Raw genomic sequence first — 23328 nt, forward strand, 5'->3', positions numbered from 1 at the left:
TTTACAAACAGTAGTACTCGATCTTAGTAATTATAAAATAGAACTTGCCACTTTTTATAGCATCACAGTCTATTTTACTTAATTTGGAGCTGTTGAACATTTTTACAGCTAATGTATTTTCTACATTCTTTGTTTGTTTGTTTCCTTGAGACAGAGTCTCACTCTTTCACCCAGGCTGGAGTGCAGTGGTGTGATTTCAGCTCACTGCAACCTCCATCTCCCAGGTTCAAGCAATTCTTATGCCTCAGCCTGCTGAGTAGCTGAGATTACAGGTGTGGGCCACCATACCCATCTAATTTTTTGTATTTTTAGTTGAGACGGAGGTTTCACCATGTTGGTCTGGCTGGTCTCGAACTCCTGACCTCAAATTATCTGCCCACCTTGGCCTCCCAGACTCCTGGGATTACAGGCATGAGTCACTGCACCTGGCCTCAACATTCTTTTTAGAAGGACTTTAAACCTAAAATGATAGTAGCTTTTTTTTTTTTTTTTTTTTTTTTTTTTTTTTTGAGATGGAGTCTGGCCCTTTTGCCCACGCTAGACTGCAGTGTGGCGTGATCTCAGCTCACTGCAACCTCCGCCTCCCAGGTTCCAGGGATTCTTCTACTTCAGCCTCCCTAGTATCTGGGACCACAGGCATGTGGTACGATGCCTGGCTATTGTGTTTTTGGTAGAGATGGGATTTTGCCATGTTGCCCAGGCTGGTCTCAAACTCCTGAGCTCAAGCAATCCATCCACCTTGGCCTTCCAAAGTGCTAAGCCACTGCACCTGGCCAAGTGCCTGCTTAAAGATCGATTCTGAGAGAGAACTTGTATTAACTTTTCCTGAAATCATACTGAATAATAACCCCAAATTGCAGTGGCTTATAACAAGACATTTCTGTTTTGGGTCTGTGCTTCAGCTGATACTTCTAGGACTCAGGCTGAGGGAACAGCCACAATCTGAAACATTCTCATGGCATAGGGCAGGAGTTTACAAAGCCAAGTTCAATTATACCAGTATGATTAAAGCTTCTGCTTGAAAGAGGTGGACATTGACGAAACCTGACATCATTGTGGCAGGAAAGTATACTTCTCCCATGGCAGGGGAGTGCTGGGTTTCAGAGTTGGAGAAATAAAACGGGTATTTACTGAAAGAATACAATCTATTAGGCCGGGTGTGGTGGCTCATGCCTGTAATCCCAGCACTTTGAGAAGATGAGGCGGGCGGATCACAAGGTCAAGAGATCGAGACCATCCTGGCCAACATGGTGAAACACCATCTCTACTAAAAATACAAAAAATTAGCCGGTGTGGTGGTGCATGCCTGTAGTCCCAGCTACTCGGGAGGCTGAGGCAGGAGAATTGCTTGATACAGGAAAACGGAAGTTGCAATGAGCGGGGACCACACCACTGCACTCCAGCCTGGCGATAGAGCGAGACTCCATCTCAAGAAAAAAAAATAAAAAGGATACAGTCTATTAAACTCAGCTATCTTGGTCATAAATATTAACTTCCTTTCTGCATCCTGCATACAAAAGACACTTCCCAACGAAGATAAGAGATAACGCTAATAGTGTCATCCAATTGTTAGTTTTTTTTCAAAGTTCAGTCTTTCATATTAGGTCCAGATATAGCCCTTCATCTAGAGACTTATGAACTGAAAAGATATTATATCAACTTGCACATCCAGCAAACAACAGTGGAACAGGTCTGCAGTCTGCAGCAATTTTTTTTTTTTTTTTAGTAGAGACAGAGTCTCACTTTGTTGCCCTGGCTGGTCTCAAATTCCTGGGCTAAAGCTGTCTACCCACCTCAGCCTCCTGTGGTGCTGGAATTACAGGTGTGAGCCAGCGCACCCAGCCAAAATCTTAAGTATTACTTGCCAAATGATAGGAGATTCCCCTTCCTAGGGGATAGGGAATGACACTGATGAGGCTCTTGTGTTACTTCCTGAAAGCACTTCATCCAGGTTCTTCACTCTTGCCTGTGGAAAGGTTCTACCTTTTTCATTATCAATGTTGGCCATATCTCTGAGGAGGGCATTAGAGAGTATGTCCTTCTGAGCAGCTTTCTCACGTTGGGGACACAAAGATGTTTTTACATCTACAACATGTTTTTTTGTTTGTTTGTTTTGAGATGGAGTCTGGCTCTGTTGCTTAAGCTGGAGTACAGTGGTACCATCTCAGTTCACTGCAACCCCCACAAGTAGCTAGGACTACAGGTGCACACCACCATGCCTGGATAATTTTTTTGTATTTTTAATAGACACAGGGTTTCACCATGTTGGCCAGGCTGGTCTCAAACTACTGATCTCAAGTGATCCGCCTGCCCTGGCCTCCCAACGTGCTGAGATTACAGACATGAGCTACTGCGCCCAGCCTTGGAGACATATATTTTCTATTTATTATTATTATTTTTATATGGAGTAGATTTATTTTCTAAGGCCAGAAAACCCACCTATTTATTATGTTCTACAAAAAGGACAGAAGAGCCAAACTGATGACACCATATCACTAAAAAACTCAGTGATCAGGGCATAGTGGTGAATGGCTATAGTTCCAGCTGCTCAGGAGGCTGGAGCAGGACTGTTTGAACCAGGGAGTTTGAGGCTGCAATGAGCTATAATGGTGCCAATGCACTCCAGCTTGGGTTACAGAGTGAGACCGTCTCAAAAAACCAAAAACATAAAACCCTTAGTGGTAGTTCTCTGCTGTCTAAGGCTAACAATAAAAGACTGTTAGAGAGCTGTATGGGCAGGGCCACTTCTGAGACTCCAGACCTGTAAAGCCACCAACATGCAATACCTGCCTGAGAGAGCCCAGGCAACTTCTGAGAGCTGCTGGGTTGGCGGTGCCCAGCAAAACCATGGGGTAGGGCTGCCTGGGGCTTTGGGGTCTCCAACCCCCTTCTCAATGCATCCAGAAGGCAAGATACTGAGTTAAGAGCCAATGTTTGCTTTGTTGGATGTTTTACTTAAAGGGACCTATTACTCTTTTCTTCTTGCCTATTTATCCCTTTTGGAATGAGAATGTGAATCCTATTCCTGGCTCATCATTGTGTTTTTGTGTTTTGGAAGTACAGTATGTATTTGATTTCACAGGCTCACAGCTGGAGAAGAATTTGCCTCAGGATGAATCGTGCCTCTGATTTGTCTGTCTCAGCCTTCCAGAGTGCTGGGATTACAGGTGTGAGCAACTGCACCTGAAAAATGTATTTTGCATGTGAGGAGGACATAAATTTTGGGGGCCAAGGGCAGCAAGCTATGGTCTGAATGTGTCCTTAAAAATTTATCTGTTGAAAATTGCCAGTGTGACAATACTAAGAAGTAGGGCCTCCAGGAAATGATTAAATCATGAGTACAGAGCCATCATGGATGAGATTAAGGCCTTTAAAAAAAGGTTTGAGGGCCAGGCATGATGGCTCACACCTGTAATCTCAGCACTTTGGGAGGCTAAAGCGGGTGGATCACCTGAGGTCAGGAGTTCAAAACCAACCTGGCCAACGTGGCAAAACCCCATCTCTACTAAAAATACAAAAATTAGCCAGGTGTGGTCATGGGCACCTATAATCCCAGCTACTCTGGAGGCTAAGGCAGGAGTATCACTTGAACCCTGGAGGCAGAGGTTGCAATGAGCTGAGTTTGCAACACTGCACTCCAGCCTGGGTGTCACAGCAAGACTCTGTCTCAGAAAACAAAGGGAGGGGGTTATGGACAGATCAGAATAGACCACATGTGGTTCAGTAATTTATATTTCTTTTCTTTTTTTTTTTTTTTTTGAGATGGAGTCTTGCTCTGTCACCAGGCACCAGGCTGGAGTGCAGTGGCACAATCTCGGCTCACTGCAATTTCCACCTCCTGGGTTCAAGCAATTCTCCTGCGTCAGCCTCCCGGGTAGCTGGGACTATAGGCGCACGCCACTACGCCTAGCTAATTTTTCTGTATTTTTTAGTAGAGTCGGGTTTCACCATGTTGGCCAGGATGGTCTCAATCTCTTGACCTCGTGATCCGCCCGCCTCGGCCTCCCAAAGTGCTGGGATTACAGGCGTGAGCCACAGCACCTGGCCAGTAATTTATATTTCTAAAAAGCTTCCAAGACTTAAAAATCACTGATGTATATCATCAAAAATATTGATCAAGCTTACAATACTATATATAACATAAGCATTATTTATCACAGGATGTAATGTAACTTTTTTTTTTTTTTGAGACGGAGTCTCCTCTGTTGCCCAGGCTGGAATGCAGTGGCTCAATCTTGGCTCACTGCAAACTCTGCCTTCCAGGTTGAAGCGATTCTCCTGCCTCAGCCTCCCAAGTAGCTGGGACTACAGGTGCCTGCCACTATGCCCGGCTAATTATTATATTTTTAGTAGAGACGGGGTTTCACCATGTTGGCCAGTCTGGTCTGGAACTCCTGACCTCAGGTGATCTGCCTGCCTCGGCCTCCCAAAGTTCTGGGATTACAGGCGTGAGCCATAGCGCCCTGCCTGTAATGTAACTTTGGGGGAAAGATATGACTGGCTTACATTTCAAATATTTCTGAATTTTTGAGTTCTCAAAGTTAAAGCAAAGGCCCAGCAGTTCAATATCAGGAGGTATGAACGGAAAACAGAAGCAAATTGAAATCAAGCAATGCCAATCAGCAAGAGACTGTGACGTGGCCCTTATTAAGCCAGAGTAAACTTGTGAGCTTGCGGCTAACTCCCGTTTTAACATAATTATTCATTTTAGGAAGCTGCAAGATTTTTGTTTTTGTTTTTCTTTAATTTCTATCTTTGCAAGAGCTGTCAGATCAAAAGCTTCTATTATTTATTTGGTTTCAGATAAAATTTTGAACTATATCGAAATTATAAACTGGCTTTCTGGGAAAAAAAAATGGTCCTAGACAATATGCTAATGAGCAAAACAGACCCACCATCACAAAACTTCGTCCCCAAAACGAAAACAACAGAAAACACGTGGGTCGATCCCAGGCGGGAGGAGCAATGGGCGGGGTTAGACGCAGGGGGCGGGGTCAATCCCACGGCGGAGAAGGGCGCAGCCCGGGCTCCTCCTCCGTGACGTCCCGGGAAGCACCGCCCCCAGCTCCCTGGGACTCCGGTGATAACCGCGGCTCGCTCGCGCCCCGGAAACTGCCCCTTCTCGGGGGTCATGATGGGCAGCAAGATGGCGTCTGCCAGTAGAGTCGTTCAGGTAAAGCAATTTGTCGCGTTCCCACACCTTGGGCGGTAGGGACGGTGCTGACTATAGCTACGGCGTCCAGGAGGAAAGGCGGTGGAAGAGGCTGCGCGGTGGCCGCGGCTCTGCGGAGGGCCAGCAGCGGCGTCCGCGGGTGTGTGTGAGGATGGGACTTTGAGCCCGTTGGGCCGGGTAGTGGGGTGGGTCTGGCGCCTTGATTTCGAGCCTGGCGGCAGGCGTGCAACATCTTGGCAGGTAGGTCCTGTACCTACCGCTGGGGTCCCCGGCTCCTCCGCCAGGACCTTCTTAGTCTTAGGCGTCTGCGGTTGAGGCGGCCCTGGCGGTAGCCTGGCCAATCGCCGTCTAGGATTGGCTGTGGTGACCCCCCCCCCGCCCCTATCAGCCAATCGGAAGGATGGCGGTAGCGGGGCGTAGAAGGAAGCGTACTCTGGATCTCACCCAGTCAGTGTCCCTTCAAGGTCTCGGGAATGGTCGGACAACTGGCCCCGTGTGCCGCGTCCTCGCCGAGGCGGGTTCTCGCTCCAGGCTTCTTGCTACAGGGCAGATAAGGGGAATAGAAAAATGTTATTTAAGCTTAATTAGTGTGTGTTGGTTTCACAAGCCTATTTTCCCTTGGTTTAAATAGACAACTCAAGTAATTTTGTTAATCCACCTATCAACTACTAACTCCTGTTAACCTTTTTGTTTCTCCAGCTGTGGTTTTAACTTAGGTAAAATTGTCATGTAAGTGGAACACAACCTCCATTTTTGTGGTTGGTTTACATAGTCTTTGAACCCTGAAAGTGTATTATTTTATAATTGACTTTTAGCTTTGATATGAGAAGTACATTTCGCTTTACATAAATGCATCTGTTAAAAGACCTTTTTCTAAATTACCGAAGTTGTCTGAATGATAATCCTAGATCCCAGTCTTTGGTCCCATTGCAATGAATGATCCTCACCTATTCAGTGGGTGGTTATTGAGCATTAACTAGTTAAAGATTCTGTAAAGGCTGAGAGACTATCTGACAAAGGTCTGTTATCTATAATATATAACCATATGTATCAATAAGATATAACAATTAAAAAATGGATAAAAGGGCCCGGTGCGGTAGCTCATGCCTGTCATCCCAGCACTTTGGGAGGCCGAGGTGGGCGGATCACGGGGTCAGGAGATCGAGACCATCCTAGCTAACATGGTGAAACTCCGTCTCTACTGAAAATGCAGAAACTTAGCCGGGCGTGGTGGCACGTGCCTGTAGTCCCAGCTACTGGGAAGTCTGAGGCAGGAGAATCGCTTGAACCCGGGAGTTGGAGGTTGCAGTGAGCTGAAATCGCGCCACTGCACTTCAGCCTGGGTGACAGAAAGACTCCATCTCAAAAAAAATAAAAAATGGGTAAAAGACTTGGTGTTGCACAAAAGATACCCAAATGAGCAATGAACATTTTAAAAAGTGCTCAATATCATTACTTGCCAGGAAAATAAAAATTAAAAACACGAGGTCCTACACATCTACCAAAATGACTAAAATTTAGACATCAGTGGTGATGAGAATGTGAAGCTCCTGAAACCCTCAATATTGCTGGTGGGAGTATAAAATGTTATAACCACTTTGGAAAACTGTCAGTCTCTAATAGTTTAACATGTATCTGTCATATAACCCAGCAATTCTATTCATGGGTTTATTGCCCAAGAGAAGTGAATGCACATACTGTCTCTGTACCTAAATGTTTCATAGAAAAAAAAGAGTTACTAGCAAAGTTACTAGATGCCAGGAATGTGGCATCTCAGCAGATAGGTATTGTACATACTGCCCTGGGGCCCCTGGTAGCCCCCAAACCAGAAACAATCCATATGTCCATCTTTTGCATAAACAAATTGTGGTAGTTTTGTTAAAATGGAAGAGTCCAAAGCAGTACTAACTCAAAGCTGATATACGCAAACAAATGAAGAAACTGCGAGATACTCAGTAAGGAATGGTCTGTGCCCTTCTAACATAGGAACAAAGACCTGTACTCACATACGTAGAATTCAAACTAGGTTCCTGACTGCCCTCTAAAAAAAGAAAAAGAAAGAATACAAACCAGTATGTGCTAATATTATGTAAAAATTACATACAACATTAGCAAAATTTGTTATCTCTGTGACAGGCCTATAAAAGCTAGGACTACAGTGCCAACAAGAGATAGAGTTTAGGCCAGGCTCACTGACTTATGCCTGTAATCCCAACACTTTGGCAGGTTGAGGCAAGAGGATGGCTTGAGTCCACGCGTTCAAGACCAGCCTGGGCAGCATAACAAGACTCCATCTCTATAAAAATTTTTAAAACTTAGTGGAGCATGATGACGTGCATCTGTGGTCCCAGCTACTCAGAGGCTGAGGTAGGAAGATCACTTGAGCCCAGGTCATCAAGGCTACAGTTAGCCGTAATCATGCCATTGCATTCCAGCCTAGACAGTAGAGCTAGACCCTGACTCGAAAAAAAAAAAAAAAGACATAGAGCTTAGAATTCAGCTGTTGATCCATATCTTGAAGAGTGCCAAAAGACTGATTGGCACAAAATGATAGGAAGTCACAAAACATGGTCTCAGAACATGTAAAGACAAAGCAGGCTGGGCGTGGTAGCTAACACCTGTAAGCCCAACACTTTGAGAAGCCAAGGCGGGAAGATTGCTTGAGCCAGGAGTTCAAGATCAGCCTGTGCAACATTCCAAGACCCCATCTCTATAAAAATTAACCAGGCAGGAGTGGTGGTGTGTGGTGTGTACCTGTAGTCCTAGCTACTCAGGAGGCTGAGGCGGAAAGATCACTTGAGCCCAGGAGTTTGACACTGCAGTGAACCATGATTACTCCACTGCACCCCAGCCTGTGTAACAGAGCAAAACCTGGTCTCAAAAAATAAATAATAAAACACATTTTCAAACTGGCTACCAAATGGAAATCCAGTGCTATGCTATTTATAAGAGGCATAGCTAAAACTAAGATTTGGAAAGGTAAAAATAAAGATAGTCAACTGATCTTTGACAAAAGGAGCAAAGGGAATACAATGGAGGAAAGAGAGTCTTTTCAACATGGTGCTGAAAAAAATTGGATATCCATCTAGACAGACCTCACATCCTTCTCAAAAATTAACTCAAAATGGATCACAGACCTAAATGCAAAATGCAAAACTATAAAATCCTTAGAAGATAACATAGGAGAAAATAAAAATAACCTTGGGTTTAACAATGACTTTTTAGATATATAACACCAAAGGCATTATCCGTGAAAAATTAATTGATAAGCACGACTTCATTAAAATAAAAAAACTTCTGCTCTGTGAGACACTGTCAAAAATAAAGGCATGCCACATACAGGGAGAAAATACTTCCAAAAGATATATCTGATAAAAGACTTGCAGAAAACAGAAGAACTCATAAATAAGAAAATAATGACTGAATTTTAAAATGGGCAAAACAGCTACAAACACTTTGTAGGCTGAGGTGGGTGGATCACTTTATCTCAGGAGTTCAAGGCCAGCCTGGGCAACATGGTGAAACCCTGTCTCCACAGAAAATACAAAAGTTAACGTGAGTGTGGTGGTGCACACCTGTAGTCCCAGCTACTTGGGAGGCTGAAGTGGGAGGATTGCGTTAAGTGGGAGGATCACTTGAGCCTGGGAGGTCGAGGTTGCTGTGAGCTGAGATCAAACCACTGCACCCCAGCCTGGGCAACAGAGCATAACCCTATCTCAAAAAGAAAAAAAAAAGATATACAGATGACAAATAGGTCAATGAAAAGATACTCAGCTGAGCACAGTGGCTCACACCTGTAATCCCAACACTTTGGGAGGCCAAGGCAAATGGATCACCTGAGGTCAGGAGTTCGAGACCAGCCTGGCCAATATGGTGAAACCCTGTCTCTACTAAAAGTACAAAAACTAGCCAGGTGTGGTGGTATGCACCTGTAATCCCAGCTACTTGGGAGGCTGAGTCAAGAGAATCGCTTGAATCTGGGAGGCAGAGGTTGTAGTAAGCCAAGATCACGCCATTGTACTCCAGCCTGGGCAACAGAGACTCCATCTCAAAAAAAAAAAAAAAAAAAAAAAAAAAGATATATAAAATCATATGTTATTATTATGGAATTTCAAGTTAAGGCAGCCATTACACACCTATTAGAATGGCCAAAATCCAAAACATTTGACAACACATAATACCGACAAAGATGTGAACTCTCATTACTATCCCATCTAACAGGAACTCATTCATTGCTGGTGGGAATGCATGCAAAATGGTACAGCCACTTTGGAAGGTAGTTTAGCAATTTATTTCTTCCTTTTTTAGACACATGCCACCATGCCTGGCTAATTTTTGTATTTTTTGTAGAGTCAGGGTTTCACTATGTTGCCCAGGCTGGTCTCGAACTCTTGGACTCAAGTGATCCACTTGCCCTGACCTGAAGTGCTGGGATTACAGGCGTGAGCCATGGCGCTGGTCCCAGGTTGGCAATTTCATACAAAAGGAAACATAATCTTACAGTATGATCCAGCAATTACACTCCATAGTATCTACTCAAGTGAGTTGAAAACTTAGGTCCACATAAAAGCTGCACACAGATGTTTATAGCAGCTTTATTTGTAAATACCAAAATTTAGAAGCAAACAAGATATCCTTCAATAGGTGAATTGATAAACTGTGGTACATTCAGATATTAAAATATTAAGCACTAAAAAGAAATGAACTATCAATCTATAAAAAGGCACGAATAAATCTTAGATGGATAGTTTTATCTTTTCTAGCATGTCATATGGTTGCAGTCATACAGTGGGAGCCTTTTCAGATTTGCTTCTTAGTTACATTAGCCAGCTAATACAGTTGGAGTTATTTGTTTCTCATATTTGTATTTAGAGTCTAAAAAGACAATTGAGAAGGGGAAATTTTTCTTTTGTTTTGAGACAGAGTCTCACTTTGTCACACGGGCTGGAGTGTAGTGGTGCGATCACAGCTCACTGCAGCCTTGCCCTCCCTAGGTTCAAGTGATCCTACCGCCACAGCCCCCCAAATAGCTGGGACTAAAGGCATGCAACACCACTTGCAACTAATTTTTTGGTATTTTTTTGTAGAGATGGGGTTTCGCCATGTTGCCCAGGTTGGTTTCTTTTTTTTTTTCTTGCTCTGTCACCAGGCGACAGGCTAGAGTGCAGTGGTGCGATCTTGGCTCACTTCAACCTCCACCTCCTTGGTTCAAGCAATTCTCCTGATGCAGCCTCCTGAGTAGCTGGGACCACAGGTGCATGCCACCATCCCAGCTAATTTTTGTATTTTAGTAGAGACGGGGTTTCACCATGTTGGCTAGGATGGTCTCGATCTCTTGACCTCGTGATCCGCCTGCCTCGGCCTCCCAAAGTACTGGGATTACAGGCGTGAGCCACTGCACCCAGCCCGTCCAGGCTGGTTTCAAACTCCTGAGCTCAAGCGATGCACCTGCCTCAGCCTCCCAAAGTGCTGAGATTACAGCTGTGAGTCACCACACCCAGTCAAGAAGGGGAAATGTGAGCATAAGCTAAATATTAGATGATAGTAGGAATTATTGTTAGTTAGGTGGGGTGAAAGTATTGGGGCTTACCTAAACAAAAACTAGGATGAACTAAGGTATCTACCATGATTATATTTGTAATCTGGTTAGTTAATAAACAGTGACTGCCTTTTTTTTTTTTTTTTTTTGAGACAAGCTCTTGCTCTGTTGTCCAGGCTGCAGTGCAGTAGCATGATCTTGGCTGGTTTACTGTAGCCTCAATCTCCGGGCTCAAGTGATCTTCCACCTAAGCCTCCCAAGTAGCTGGGACTATAGGCCTACGCCACCATGCCCAGCTAATTTTTAAAATTTTTAGTAGAGACAGAGTCTCATTATTTTGCCCAGGCTGGTCTCGAACTCCTGGACTCAGGTAATCCTTCTGCCTCAGCTTCTCAAAAGTGCTGGGATTATATGAATGAGCCACTGAACCTGGCTTCATTGCTTTCAAATTGGGGGAAAAAAAGTATTGCAGTTATCATTTAACAAAAATTCTGTTTGTCAGTAATGTGTGGAAGGTGTTAACAGATGAGATGGGATTAAATGTATGGGATTTGTTTAATCAGGAAGGGATGATGAAATAAGATTGACTATATTATTATTGAAGTTGTGTGATGAATATATCAGGGTTTATTTCATACTATTCTACCTTTTAGCATTTAAAACACTTTATAGGGCTGGGTGCAGTGACTTAGGCCTGTATTCCCCATACTTTGGGAGGCCAAGGCAGGAGGATCGCTAAGCCCAAGAGTTTAACACCCTCCTAAGGAACATAGGGAGACCCCATCTCTGCAAGAAATTTTAAAAATTAGCCAGGTGTAGTGGTGCATACTTGTGGTCCCAGTTTGGAGGCTAAGGTGGTAGAATCACTTGAACCTGGGAGGTTGAGGCTGTAATGAGCTGTGATCACACCATTGCACTCCAGCCTGGGCGACAGAGCAAAACCCTATATCAAAAGAAATCTTTTTTGTTGTTGTTAAAAAGTGAGGATACCAAACAGAGTGGGAATTTAATTTATAAGACCATATTATTATTAATATATATTTTTTGAGATGGAGTCTCTGTCACCCATGCTGGAGTGCAGTGGCATGATCTTGGCTCACTACAACCTCCATCTCCTGGGTTCAAGTGTTTCTCATGCCCCAGCCTCCTGAATGACTGGGATTACAAGCATGTACCACCACACCCAGCTAATTTTTGTATTTTTAATAGAGATGGGGTTTCACCATGTTGACCAGGCTTGTCTTGAACTCCTGACCTCAAGTGATCCACCCGCTTTGGCCTTCCAAAGTGTTGGGATTACAGGTGTGAGCCATCATTTCCAGCCTATAAGGCCATATTAAATCACGTTTTTAAGTATATAAAAGCAGTGTTACAAAGAATTCTTTCCCTGCAGTGTACATACATTTGTATAAGTGTCTAATACATAATTACATGCCTATACAGTTAGACCTAACTTACAAATGGTTTATTCACTTATTTGGCAACTGTTTCTTGGTCATTTACCATGCAACAGGAATGCTACTGCAGAGGTGCTTAATTTTCTGTCTCTGCCTGTCCAGGAGCTTAAAACTCTCCTATAATCATTGGCCAACTTATCTGTCCTCTGAAAACATGAGGAGGAGTTTTTAACTCAGACTTTGGAATTTGGGAAAGGTTCTTAGAGAAGAGTGACATGTGAGCTATAGTAAAGGATAACCAGTCAGAGGGATAGGCATGGAAGTGGAATGGGATGGGAGAGAGATATCCTGGCAGAGGTCATAAGCTCTAAATGAAATGGGGATGGAAATAGCAGGATGAATTGGGGAAAGGAAAAGTACTTCAGACTACCTGGAGCAACCGGTACATAAGCAACCGGTACATAAGAGAGTGGTGGAGAAAAGCTGGCAAGGTAAGGAAAAGCCAGATTACAATGGGTCTTGTGCCAAATAAGAGTTTAACTTATCCTGAAAGCTGTGGAACGTTTTTCAAACTTCTTCTTTTTTTTTTTTTAAAGTTGTAGAGATGGAATCTCACCTTCTTGCTCAGGTTGGTCTCGAACTCCTGGGCTCAAGCCATTCTCCTGCCTCAGCCTCCCAAAGTGCTGAGATTACAGGTGTGAGCCACTGAGCCCAGCCATTTTTCAAACTTTTAAATAGACGGAACATTCTCTTAAGAAGCTTGGCTATGAAAGTGAAGAAACAGCTAATAGTGCAAGAAGTTTTTTAATGTGGAAGACTTGAGCATGATTTTATGGTGAGGGAGAGAACACATTCCAGTATTTTCTCACAGCAACAGAATTACAGTGGTGAATTTTCAGGCCAATCCCACAGCTATTTGTTTCTGTGTCCATATAAACTGCATAATATGTACTATAAACATATAAACATATTTCACATAAACACACCTCAGCCTCATTCGTTATATAGCAACTTATAGATTACTTCAGTTGAAAATAGTACTTTGTTCATTAGATTCTTAGCATTGTATATTCAGAAGATTTCATATTGACAGGTCCATTTAAGGTCCTCTATACCACTATCTGGAATTTTATGGACAAAAATGTTAATACTTTTCAAACATATGTTATAAAAACAGTATTCCAAAAATATGTATTCCAGGCCTGGCGTGGTGGCTCACGCCTGTAATCCCAGTACTTTGGGAGGCTGAGTCAGGTGGATCACCTGAGGTCGGGAGTTCGAAACCAGCCTGGCCAACATGGTGAAACCCTGTCTCTACTAAAAATACAATATTAGCCAGGTGTGGTGGTGGGTGCCTGTCATCCCAGATACTCAGGAGGCTGAGGCAGGAGAATCACTTGAACCCTTGAGGAGGAAGTTGCAGTGAGCCAACATTGTGGCACTGCATTCCAGCCTGGGTGACACAGTGAGACTCTCTCTCTAAAAAAAATGTATTTCTATGGGTATAGGGAAAAGATTAAAATAAAGTGCTATCAAATGTTTTAATTTGGGCCAGGCATGTTGGCCCACGCCTGTAATCCCAGCACTTTAGGAAGCCAAAGCGGGCGGATAACTTAATGTCAGGAGTTTGACACCAGCCCAGATAACATAGGGAAACTCCATCTCTACTAAAAATACAAAAATTAGCTGGCTGCGGTAGTGCAGGGCTATAATCCTAGCTACTCAGGAGGCTGAGGCAGGAGAATCACTTGAACCTGGGAAGCGGAGGTTGCAGTGAGCCGAGATTACAGCGATGCATTCCAGCCTGGGTGACAGAGGGAGACTCCATCTCAAAAAAAAAAAAAAAAAAGTTTAAATTTGTTTTATGTGGGTCTTGGGATTATAGTGTTTTCTTCTTTATGCTTTTCTGTGTTCCAAATGTTTTACACAGAACACGTGTTGCTTTTGTAGTCAGAAAAAGTGTTCTTAATTTTCTAATTTTTAAAATTTTTTTTTTTTTTTTTTTTAACCTATTGGGTATTAATATAGTAGGGAAACAACACTCAAATAAGTCAGGAGGCCGGGTACAGTGGTTCATGCCTGAAATCCTAGCACTTTGGGAGGCTAAGGTGGGAAGATTGCTTGCATTCAGGAGGTGAAGGTTGCAGTAAGTCCAGATTGCACCACTATACTCCATCCTGGGTGACAGAGCCAGACCCTGTCTCAACAAAAAAGCTTAAAAAGAAAAAAGTTAGTAAATTTCCAATATTTTTTCAGGTTTTTTGTTGTTATTGTGTTTTGTGTTTTTTTTTTGAGACAGGGTCTCACTCTGTTGCCCAGGCTGGAGTGCAGTGGTGCAATCTGAGCTCATCGCAAACTCTACCTCCTGGGTTCAAGCAATCCTTCCACCTCAGCCTCACTACAGGCATACACCACAACACCTTCTTTTTTTTTTTGGTAGAGACAGGGTTTCACCATGTTGCCCAGGCTAGTTTCAAACTCTTCCACTCATGCAATCTGCTCGTCTGAGCCTCCCAAAGTGTTAGGATTACAGGCATAAGCCACTGCTCCCAACCAGTTTTCAATTCTTACCAATCTATAAGTCATGCAACATAAAATCCACATCATCTCCTCCATTGGCTTGCTTTGAAGTACACCTTCGATAGTACAATGAAAGTCTTGTGATGTATAAAGTACAAAGTTGTGAATACCAGATAGACAAGTTAATAATTCATACCAGCTTTCCTGGTTGGGGAAGAGTATAATTTAAAGTTGCTGTCAAATAGTAACTTACTTTAACAAAAGTATCTATTTATGAGGTTTACTAGATTTATTTCAGTTAATTTCTTTTAGTTAATGAAGTTGTTTTTCATGCATATTATTTTTCCTTTAGGTAGTCAAGCCACACACTCCATTAATAAGATTTCCTGACAGAAGAGACAATCCTAAACCCAATGGTAAGCTGTACTTTATTTAGATTTCTTTTAAAACTGTGTACATGAATATTTATAAATATTTTATTATAGGCAATATTTCTCATTTTAAAATCAGTTAAGACTATTGTAGCTTAGATTAAAATAGTGCCCGATGTAGCATACAAGTAGAAGTTAACTTATGACCAGGTGCAGTGGCTCACACCTACAAACCCAGCACTTTGGGAGGCCAAGGTGGGCAGATACCTAGGTCAGGAGTTCAAGACAGCCTGGCCAACATGGATGACTCTTGAAGTATTATAATTCCAAAAGGAATTGAACATTGACTTGATTTTGAAGGATTTTTCAATCCTTGAAATAGGATTGAAGAATGACTTGATTTCAAGAATGACTTAATTATTTGATAGTATTTTAAGACTCAGTATTTTGACATCTGAATAATTTCTCTAATAAGGTTTTTTACTTTTTAATTTCAGTATCAGAAGCTTTGAGATCAGCAGGGCTACCATCTCACTCTTCTGTAATTTCACAACATTCTAAGGGAAGTAAATCACCAGATTTGTTGATGTATCAGGGTCCACCAGACACTGCAGAAATAATAAAAACATTACCTCAGAAATACAGAAGGAAACTTGTGTCTCAAGAAGAAATTGAATTTATCCAAGTATGTTGTTGCTCTATCCCAAGACTATGCAAAATACCATAGCGTTTGGGCTTTGAGGGGGACTTCATTTGCTGATTTACATGCTATTCCTATTGTCTTGTCAGAGTGTGGTCAGAGCTAAGACAGGATGATCAGGTAGGCCAAGACTATGAGAAACAAACCATAGTCAAATCCTTCTGTAAATATGTGTGCTATATCAATGTCAATAGATTATTCACATAAAAAACAGCTCTTTGGGGTCCTCAATAATTTTTGAGAGTATAAAGAGCTTCTGAGACCAAGAAATTTAAGGACAGGTCAACCTTGAGTCCCTTCCAAGTCTGAAATTATGGTTACAGAATTGATATGAGGGCTGGGCACAATGGCTATGCCTGTAATTCCAGCACTTTGGGAGGCCAGGGTGGGTGAATCACCTGAGGTCAAGAGTTGGAGACCATCCTGGCCAATGTGGTGAAACCTCATCTCTACTAAAAATACAAAAAATTAGCTGGGTGTGGTGGCGGGCACCTGTAATCCTAGCTACTCGGGAGGCTGTGGCAGGAGAATCACTTGAACCCGGGAGATGGAGGTTGCGGTGAGCCGAGATCATGTCACTGTACTCTAGCCTGGGTGACGAGCAAAACTCTGGAAACTCTGTCTCAAAAAAAAAAAAAAAAAAAAAGATACAAATACCCAAAACCTTTTACAAATTCAAGACTATATGTATGTGTATATCTATATATATAATTATTATTTTTTTTTTTTGAGATGGTATCTCACTCTGTCCCAGGCTGGAGTGCATGGCACGATCTTGGCTCACTGCAGCCTCCACCTCCCGGGTTCAACCTGTTCTCCTGCCTCAGCCTCCTGAGTAGCTGGGATTACAGGTGTGCACTACCATGTCTGGCTAATTTTTGTATTTTTAGTAGAGACGGGGTTTCACCATGTTGGCCAGGCTGGTCTCCAACTCTTGACCTCATGATCCACCTGCCTCGGGCTCCCAAAGTGCTGGGATTACAGGCATGAGCCACCAAGCCCAGCCTCAAAACTGTGTTTTAAAAACCAAAGATTACTTGCTGAAGAGTGTATAAATTTGTAAAGTGGTCATCAAAACATGTCCTGGGTCAATTTAACATCTAATCTTACTGCTTTATTTTTTCCTTTTCAGCGTGGAGGTCCTGAATAACCGTGGTGGCTGCTGTTTGTCATCAGACAATAGCATTGTCTTTACAATAGAGGACTTCCAAAATGAAAGATGAGAAACTGTATATTAAACCCTTTAATAAATATTCTGAAAAAAAAATGAAATATAGAAAATTTAGATGGACACTTGTATCTTCTAATTTATGTATCTTGGTCAGCTTTTCCACAGCTTACTTAATTGTTTATACACTTCATACTTATTAAAGTATACATTTTTAAATGTTAGCCTATTAATTTACTCTTGATTATCAAATATTACCGGTATTGAACTATTAAAAGCACACAATGTCTAGTAAACTCTCATAGGATTCCCATAATTTCACTTTTCTTTCTGTTTAGACATGGAAAAATTTATTAGTCAGAATTGCTGTTTTAGGGACATGATTTTCCTGAAATTGGGGGAGGATCAGTGAAATGATGACTCCATTACTTGTTCTTAATTGTTTCTTCTCTAATTTTTTTTCATTCACAAGTTTATTGGAGTATAACTGGCTTAATAAGTATATCCTACTCTGAATGATAAAAATATAGTCAAGCTAAAATAGGTGACTATACTATTAAGACAGAAGAGATCATGCAAAAGATTCTAAAGAAAAAGCATAAAATGAAAAACAGTTAAGAGACAAAAATGAATATAGCATAGGAATAAAGATTTCACTAAAAATTGCAATTTATTATGTTTTGGAGGGTGTAAGGAAGTCTTGTTCTTTGGTTTATTTTATTGTTTTGTGATCTTGTATGCAAATCCTGATAACCATTAACTTTCTCAAACTTAATGTCTGAAAGCCTCATAAAATCAGTGTAAGTATTAACTTTATTAAGCAGTTTATGAAACTTTAATGGGGCCCTCCTGTGCCAAGGGTATATTGTGAAGTAAAGCCTCACAAAGCTAAATAAATTCTCTTCCATACCTTTAATAATTTCTAGAATATGCTTTAAAGAAGTGATCCCTGAGAGTTAAGGGTAGTTCATGAGCAAGAGATAGAATTGTTTTTGAGTATGCTTCTGTATTTACTCAGTTGCCTGTGGGTTTTTACTTATTTTTACTACTCCACAGAGTGATATACGTCTCTTGTAAATTCTTTGCTGTGGCCTACTGCAAATAACTGTTGTCCAGCAGAAATATGAGACAGGAATTGGGGTTTGATGCTAGCAATAAGCTGTTCTGGTGACTCATTGAAAATACAATTCAGGCCAGGTGCGGTGGCTCACACTTGTAATACCAACACTTTGGGAGGCCAAGGCACCTGAGGTCAGGAGTTGGAGACCAGCCTGGCCAACATGATGAAACCCCATCTCTACTAAAAATACAAAAATTAGCCAGGCATGGTGAAGCACACCTGTAATCTCAGCTACAGGGAGGCTGAGGCCAGAGAATCACTTGAACCCAGGAGGCAGAGGTTGCAGTGAGCTGACATTGCACCACTGCATTCCAGCCTGGTTGACAGAGCGAGATTCCATCTCAAAAAGAAAAAAGAAAAACGTGATTCATTTCTTTATTATTTAAAAATTATTTGGGAAAAACACTTTAGAATGACCATTATTCTCTGCTCCTGCCCTGCCGCCATCCCCTTAGTTCACTTATTTCAGCAAAAAGAAACCCAGGGCCATTATTTTGCTTTCAGAAATAAATTTGGATTCAGGTAGTCAAGAGTGCTATGAGTAATACTGTGAGCCAACAGTTAGAAATCCTAATACTGAACTGTGAATGTATATCTGAGGGCAATCTTTACTACAACTGCTGCCATGAAAGTCAAAATGAAAAAAATCTGTCACTGTTACAGAATTTGTGAGTATAGGTATGGCAAAAGGCATGGCAGTGGGAATTGCTGTCACAGGATAAGCTCCCAAGGATAGTATTATAGACTTCTGGTGAGGCTTACAGTCAAATAGCCTGTATTTGCATTTAGAGGTTAGGCACTTAAACATATGTAATCAGCAAATTGCTTAATTTGTTCGAGTTTCTGTTTTTCTTTTCAGTACTACACAGTGTGACAGGCAGGATCAAATTAGTGTATTATCTATTACTTTATAAGAAATCACCACAAAATTAAGTGGCTAAACTCTTAAATAGTTCATGGTTTCTCTGGGTCAGGAATTCAGAAGCAGCTTCATTGGGCAGTTCTGACTTAGTGCCTAATGAGTTTGCAATTAGATGCCACTTGAGGCTACAGTCTGAAGGCTTGGTTGAGGCTGGCTGATCTACCTCCAAGATGGCTCACTCACATAGCTGACTAGCTGATGCTGGCTGTTGACAGGAGGACTTAGTTTCTCTCCACATGGTTGTCTGAGTGAATTCATGACATGGCTGGCTTTCACCAGAGCAAATAACCCAAGCATGCGCGTCAACAGCATCCTTTTTTGTTCTAGCCTCATAAATCACACTTCAGCCATATTCTATTGGTCACACAGAATGAACAGCCTGTTTCATTGTGAGAGACGACTACACAACAGCATTAGTACCAGAAGGCAAGGATGATCATGGCCATCTTGGAAGCTGGCTAATACAGATGTGTGGAAGTGCTTTTAAGCTGAAACATGTTATGCAAATGTGTAATGGTATTTTTTTTTCTTTTGGTTCAAAGTGTTCAAATGATACTTTATATATACAGTATCTCATTGTCTCAGAATATCATCTAAACGCTCTCTTCATTTTCCTATTTTAAATGTCCCAAAATGAGAATTTGCTTGTCAGCAGCATGCTGTAATATACTGATTATCAACTCATATGCCACAGCACATTTGGGGACCTCAAGTCTCACAACAGTATCATCAAATTTAGCTCATTAGCTTATTTCTGCAAGTGAGGTTACATTACTATTACAGTGATATCTGTCAGAAGAAACTGACAAGTCATGTGACACCAGCATCACTAGGTATGACTTGCCCCAAGAGAGATGGTGTGTTTTCTACATAGTGTGAGTTTTGCCTAGACCCAAGTAATGACAAAGGACTGAAAGATAATGGCTAATATTTAGTAAACACTTGCTGTCAAATATTCTAAGGGCTTTACAGGGATGAGGTCATTTAAGCCTTGGAGAAATCCTTTGAGTAGCTCCTATTACAGAAGAAGAAACTGGAAGCACAGTTAGTAATTTGCCCTAGTTGTATCTAGTGGCTGAATACTGATGGGGCCAGCAGTGAGCCCAGATCATGCCAGTATACTCCAGCCTGAGCAACAGTGAGAATCTATCTCAAAACAAACAAAAAGTTGGGGGGGCGGTGGAGGAACATTTCCATGTGACAGTTGCTCTAGCTCAGAACCTTGTAATCATCCACCAGCAGAGCCATCTGGGTTATTGCAATAGTTCTCTAATAGGCCTTGTTTTCTTTGTCCCTCAAAATCTGTGATATAGTCTCCCAACAGCCAGAGTGAAGCAAGTCAGGTCATATCACTTGTCTGCTCCAATCCCCCCCGTGGGTTTTCAGTGATGTCTTTCTTGCACCACCCTATTTAAAACCATCCCTGTGTCTGCCCTGCTCTATTATCCTTTATCTGCTTTATTATCTCTATAGCACTTATTACTACGTATCATAACATATATTTTACTTTTTTATCTCCTCCCATTGGAAGGCAGGGATCTTTGTTCCCTGCTGCTATCTCAGATTCTACAATGGTGCTTGGCACATAGAAAACACTCAATATCTACCTGGATGTTTCAGTTACAAACAACAATTAGCTGGGCATGGTGGCGCGCGCCTGTAGTCCCAGATACTCGGGAGGCTGAGGCAGAAGAATTGCTGGAACCCAGGAGGCGGAGGTTGCGGTGAGCCAAGATCGCACCATTGCACTCCAGCCTGGGTAACAAGACCGAAACTCCGTCTCAAAAAAATAAAAACAACAACAACAACAAAAAAAAAAAAAAAACAGTATCGGCACCATAAAGGAAAAGTACTCAGTATATATTTTTGAATAAATGAATTAGTGTGTTCGTGATGACAATCTATGATAATCAAGGGGCTGGATACTCATCACAGCTAACAATTGAGCACTGTCTCAATTAATTGAGCTAATGTCTAAGCTTTTTGCATATTTTATTTAATCCCCACAACCACCTGTGATGTAGTTCGTTATTTTTTCCATTTTACAGAGTAGAAAACTGAGGAGGACCAGAAGCCGATTCCCACAGCACGTTTCAGTTGAGTTGGATTTTGTTTTCCTGGGTCTGCTTCTTCATAAAGGGACTGAACTAAGAATGCTCTTAAGCAGCTTGCAAGAACGTGGCACTCGTTTCAGTCATCTGAGATAGCAGGGTTTGGCGTCCATAGCAACCATAGCGCCAGGACGCGCTCGAGCGAGAACAGGTACAGAGCCAAACCTTCCATATTCAGACACCTACCAAATCCGGAACAGGGGGACACCGTCTTAGAACGCTGACCAGTCCCTGGTAATATAGAAAAAACGGTAACAGAGTGATACCGCAGCCATCGAAGATGCTCCACTTCAGGCACCGACAGACGTCACGTGACGGGTGGGGACTGCCAACCGCCCCGGCCTCGCGCGGCTTCCTCCGCCCACCACGGAAGTGGGGCGGGGATACCAGCGCGACGGACCGCGGTGGACGGAAGTGGCTGTGGAAGGCTTTAAGGTAGCTTTAAATTGCTGCTGTTCTGGGAGCTCGCCCCTTTCGGCTGGAGTCGGGCTCTGCGGCGCCGAATGGCTCTGGACGTGAAGTCTCGGGCGAAGCGCTATGAGAAGCTGGACTTCCTTGGGGAGGGACAGGTGAGGCTCTCGGGCGGGACGGGGAGGGCCCGGAGCGGACAGCCCCGCACCCCTCCACCTTTGCCGGGTTTCCCGTGGAGGCCAGAGGTCTGGCTCGGCTGTTCGTTCTCTTTGGGGGAAACCGCCCAGATGCACTTGCTGCCCCTTCTTTACATCTGGGGGTGAATCCCTGAGCGGCCTCTCCTTGCTGAAGAGTAGCCTGGAGCTGGACGGAGACTGACCCGCCACGTTTCCAGCCGCCGCCAGTCCGCTCAGGAACTCTGGGCTCTTTGCTTCGCGAAATATAAAAAAGCAAACACAAAAGCTCGCACAAAACTTAAGTTATTCCTATTTTTCTTTCCAGTTTGCCACGGTTTACAAGGCCAGAGATAAGAATACCAACCAAATCGTCGCCATTAAGAAAGTGAGTTATCTTTTATGTTGTTTTTCTTCAAGTCACCTTGAAGATGTCTGTATTATGAATTGACTGATAGCCATTTTATTAGTCTTGACCATACTCTGATAATGAGTTACTCATGTCATTTTCAGAGACAAAAGAATTGGTTAGTGCTTTGTGTTCCCAAACGGAACCCGTTTTAATTTCAATCGAAATGAAGAGGAAGCTGTATGTTACTTTCACTGCATGAACTCGTATGTTAAGGGGGCAAGTACTGCCTACCTGTCTTTTCGGTCCTCAGAACTATTTGATACCATGATCCTTTCAGGTCACTGTTTCTGCTTCACCTGCATCCACTCAGTGTGCCTTATCGGTGTGTTCTGTGTACAGATTTCGCTAGCATTAGCAACATTGATGTGAAGTCTAAAATGAGTTCAGTAGCTTCTTAATTCAAAAGACTTGGATCATAATTACATAACTCACTTTCGCCTACATTGTTGCATTTAACCTTCAAAACAATCTGTAAAGTGGCTAAAAGCAACCCTATTTTATACTTAAGGTACCTGAGGCTGTGAGAGACTAGTGATTTGTCAAAACCACACAGCTAGTAATTGCTGTAGCTAGCATTTAAATTCAGGTGTCCTGAGGTTTCTTTGGTTACTGTTGCTACTTTGAATCCACTTCTTCAAAAACCCTAACTCCTTGGAAGTCATCCTATTAATTCCCCCTTTTTTTGGTCATCTTCCAGCCTCCCAGGTACTCTCTTGCATTCACTTAACACCTGGTTCTTGTTCTTCTCAGTTACTCCTGCCATCATCATCATCATTATTACCATTATTTGAGATGGAGTTTCGCTCTTGTCACCCAGGCTGGAGTGCAATGGTGCGATCTAGGCTCACTGCAACCTCCACCTCCCAGGTTCAAGCACTTCTCCTGCCTCAGCCTTTCTAGTAGCTGAGATTACAGGCGTCCACTACCATACCTGGCTAATTTTTGTATTTTTAGTAGAGATGGGGTTTCACCATGTTGGCTAGGCTGATCTCAAACTCCTGACCTCAGGTGATCCACCCACCTTGGCCTCCCAAAGTGCTGGGATTACAGGCGTGAACCACTGTGCCTAGCCTATCTTTTTTTTTCTTTAAACTTTTTTACTGATGTCATGTCCTTGTTTTCTGGTTTATATTTTATGATCCCCCACTACAGCCACTCCCTTCTAAAACCCTTAACTCTCCTGGATCTTTCATCATCCTTTTTTTAGGGCGGGGACAGGGGGGAGGTCGCCCAGGCAGAAGTGTTGAAGTGCAATGGCACAGCTATAGCTCACTGCAGCCACAAACTCCTGGGCTAAAGTCATCCTCCCAC

General features: G+C 42.6%; 2 protein-coding genes across 3 annotated transcripts in view; both read left to right on the forward strand.

Moving 5' to 3' along the window:
* The first annotated feature begins 5059 nt into the window (after positions 1-5059).
* On the forward strand, positions 5060-17170 carry KGD4 (alpha-ketoglutarate dehydrogenase subunit 4). The gene is made up of 4 exons (XM_012462225.2): positions 5060-5173; positions 14982-15045; positions 15498-15685; positions 16833-17170. Exons 1-4 carry the CDS (start codon positions 5132-5134, stop codon positions 16848-16850), a joined length of 312 nt encoding a protein of 103 aa, XP_012317648.1. The 5' UTR covers positions 5060-5131; the 3' UTR covers positions 16851-17170.
* A 4239-nt stretch (positions 17171-21409) lies between these two features.
* The window catches only part of CDK7 (cyclin dependent kinase 7), a 44684-nt gene continuing 42765 nt past the window's right edge, over positions 21410-23328 (forward strand). The window contains exons 1-2 of one of the 2 annotated variants that reach the window (XM_012462224.2): positions 21410-21590; positions 21934-21993. In XM_012462224.2, coding sequence (XP_012317647.1) covers positions 21525-21590; positions 21934-21993 — 126 coding nt within the window. In that variant the 5' untranslated portion in view covers positions 21410-21524. The remainder of the gene's footprint in view (positions 21591-21933; positions 21994-23328) is intronic. The other variant, XM_021673207.2, reaches the window with a different exon arrangement.

Source organism: Aotus nancymaae, unplaced genomic scaffold (genome assembly GCF_030222135.1).
Source record: "Aotus nancymaae isolate 86718 unplaced genomic scaffold, 86718_ANA_hifiasm-v0.15.2.pri h1tg000014l, whole genome shotgun sequence".
Taxonomy (NCBI): Eukaryota; Metazoa; Chordata; class Mammalia; order Primates; family Aotidae; genus Aotus; species Aotus nancymaae.

Coding starts and splice junctions, on each gene's coding strand:
- KGD4 (XM_012462225.2), top strand. CDS start 5,132: ATGATGGGCAGCAAGATGGCGTCTGCCAGTAGAGTCGTTCAG. Junction 5,174..14,981: donor CTGCCAGTAGAGTCGTTCAG/GTAAAGCAATTT, acceptor TTTTTCCTTTAG/GTAGTCAAGCCACACACTCC. Junction 15,046..15,497: donor AGACAATCCTAAACCCAATG/GTAAGCTGTACT, acceptor TTTTAATTTCAG/TATCAGAAGCTTTGAGATCA.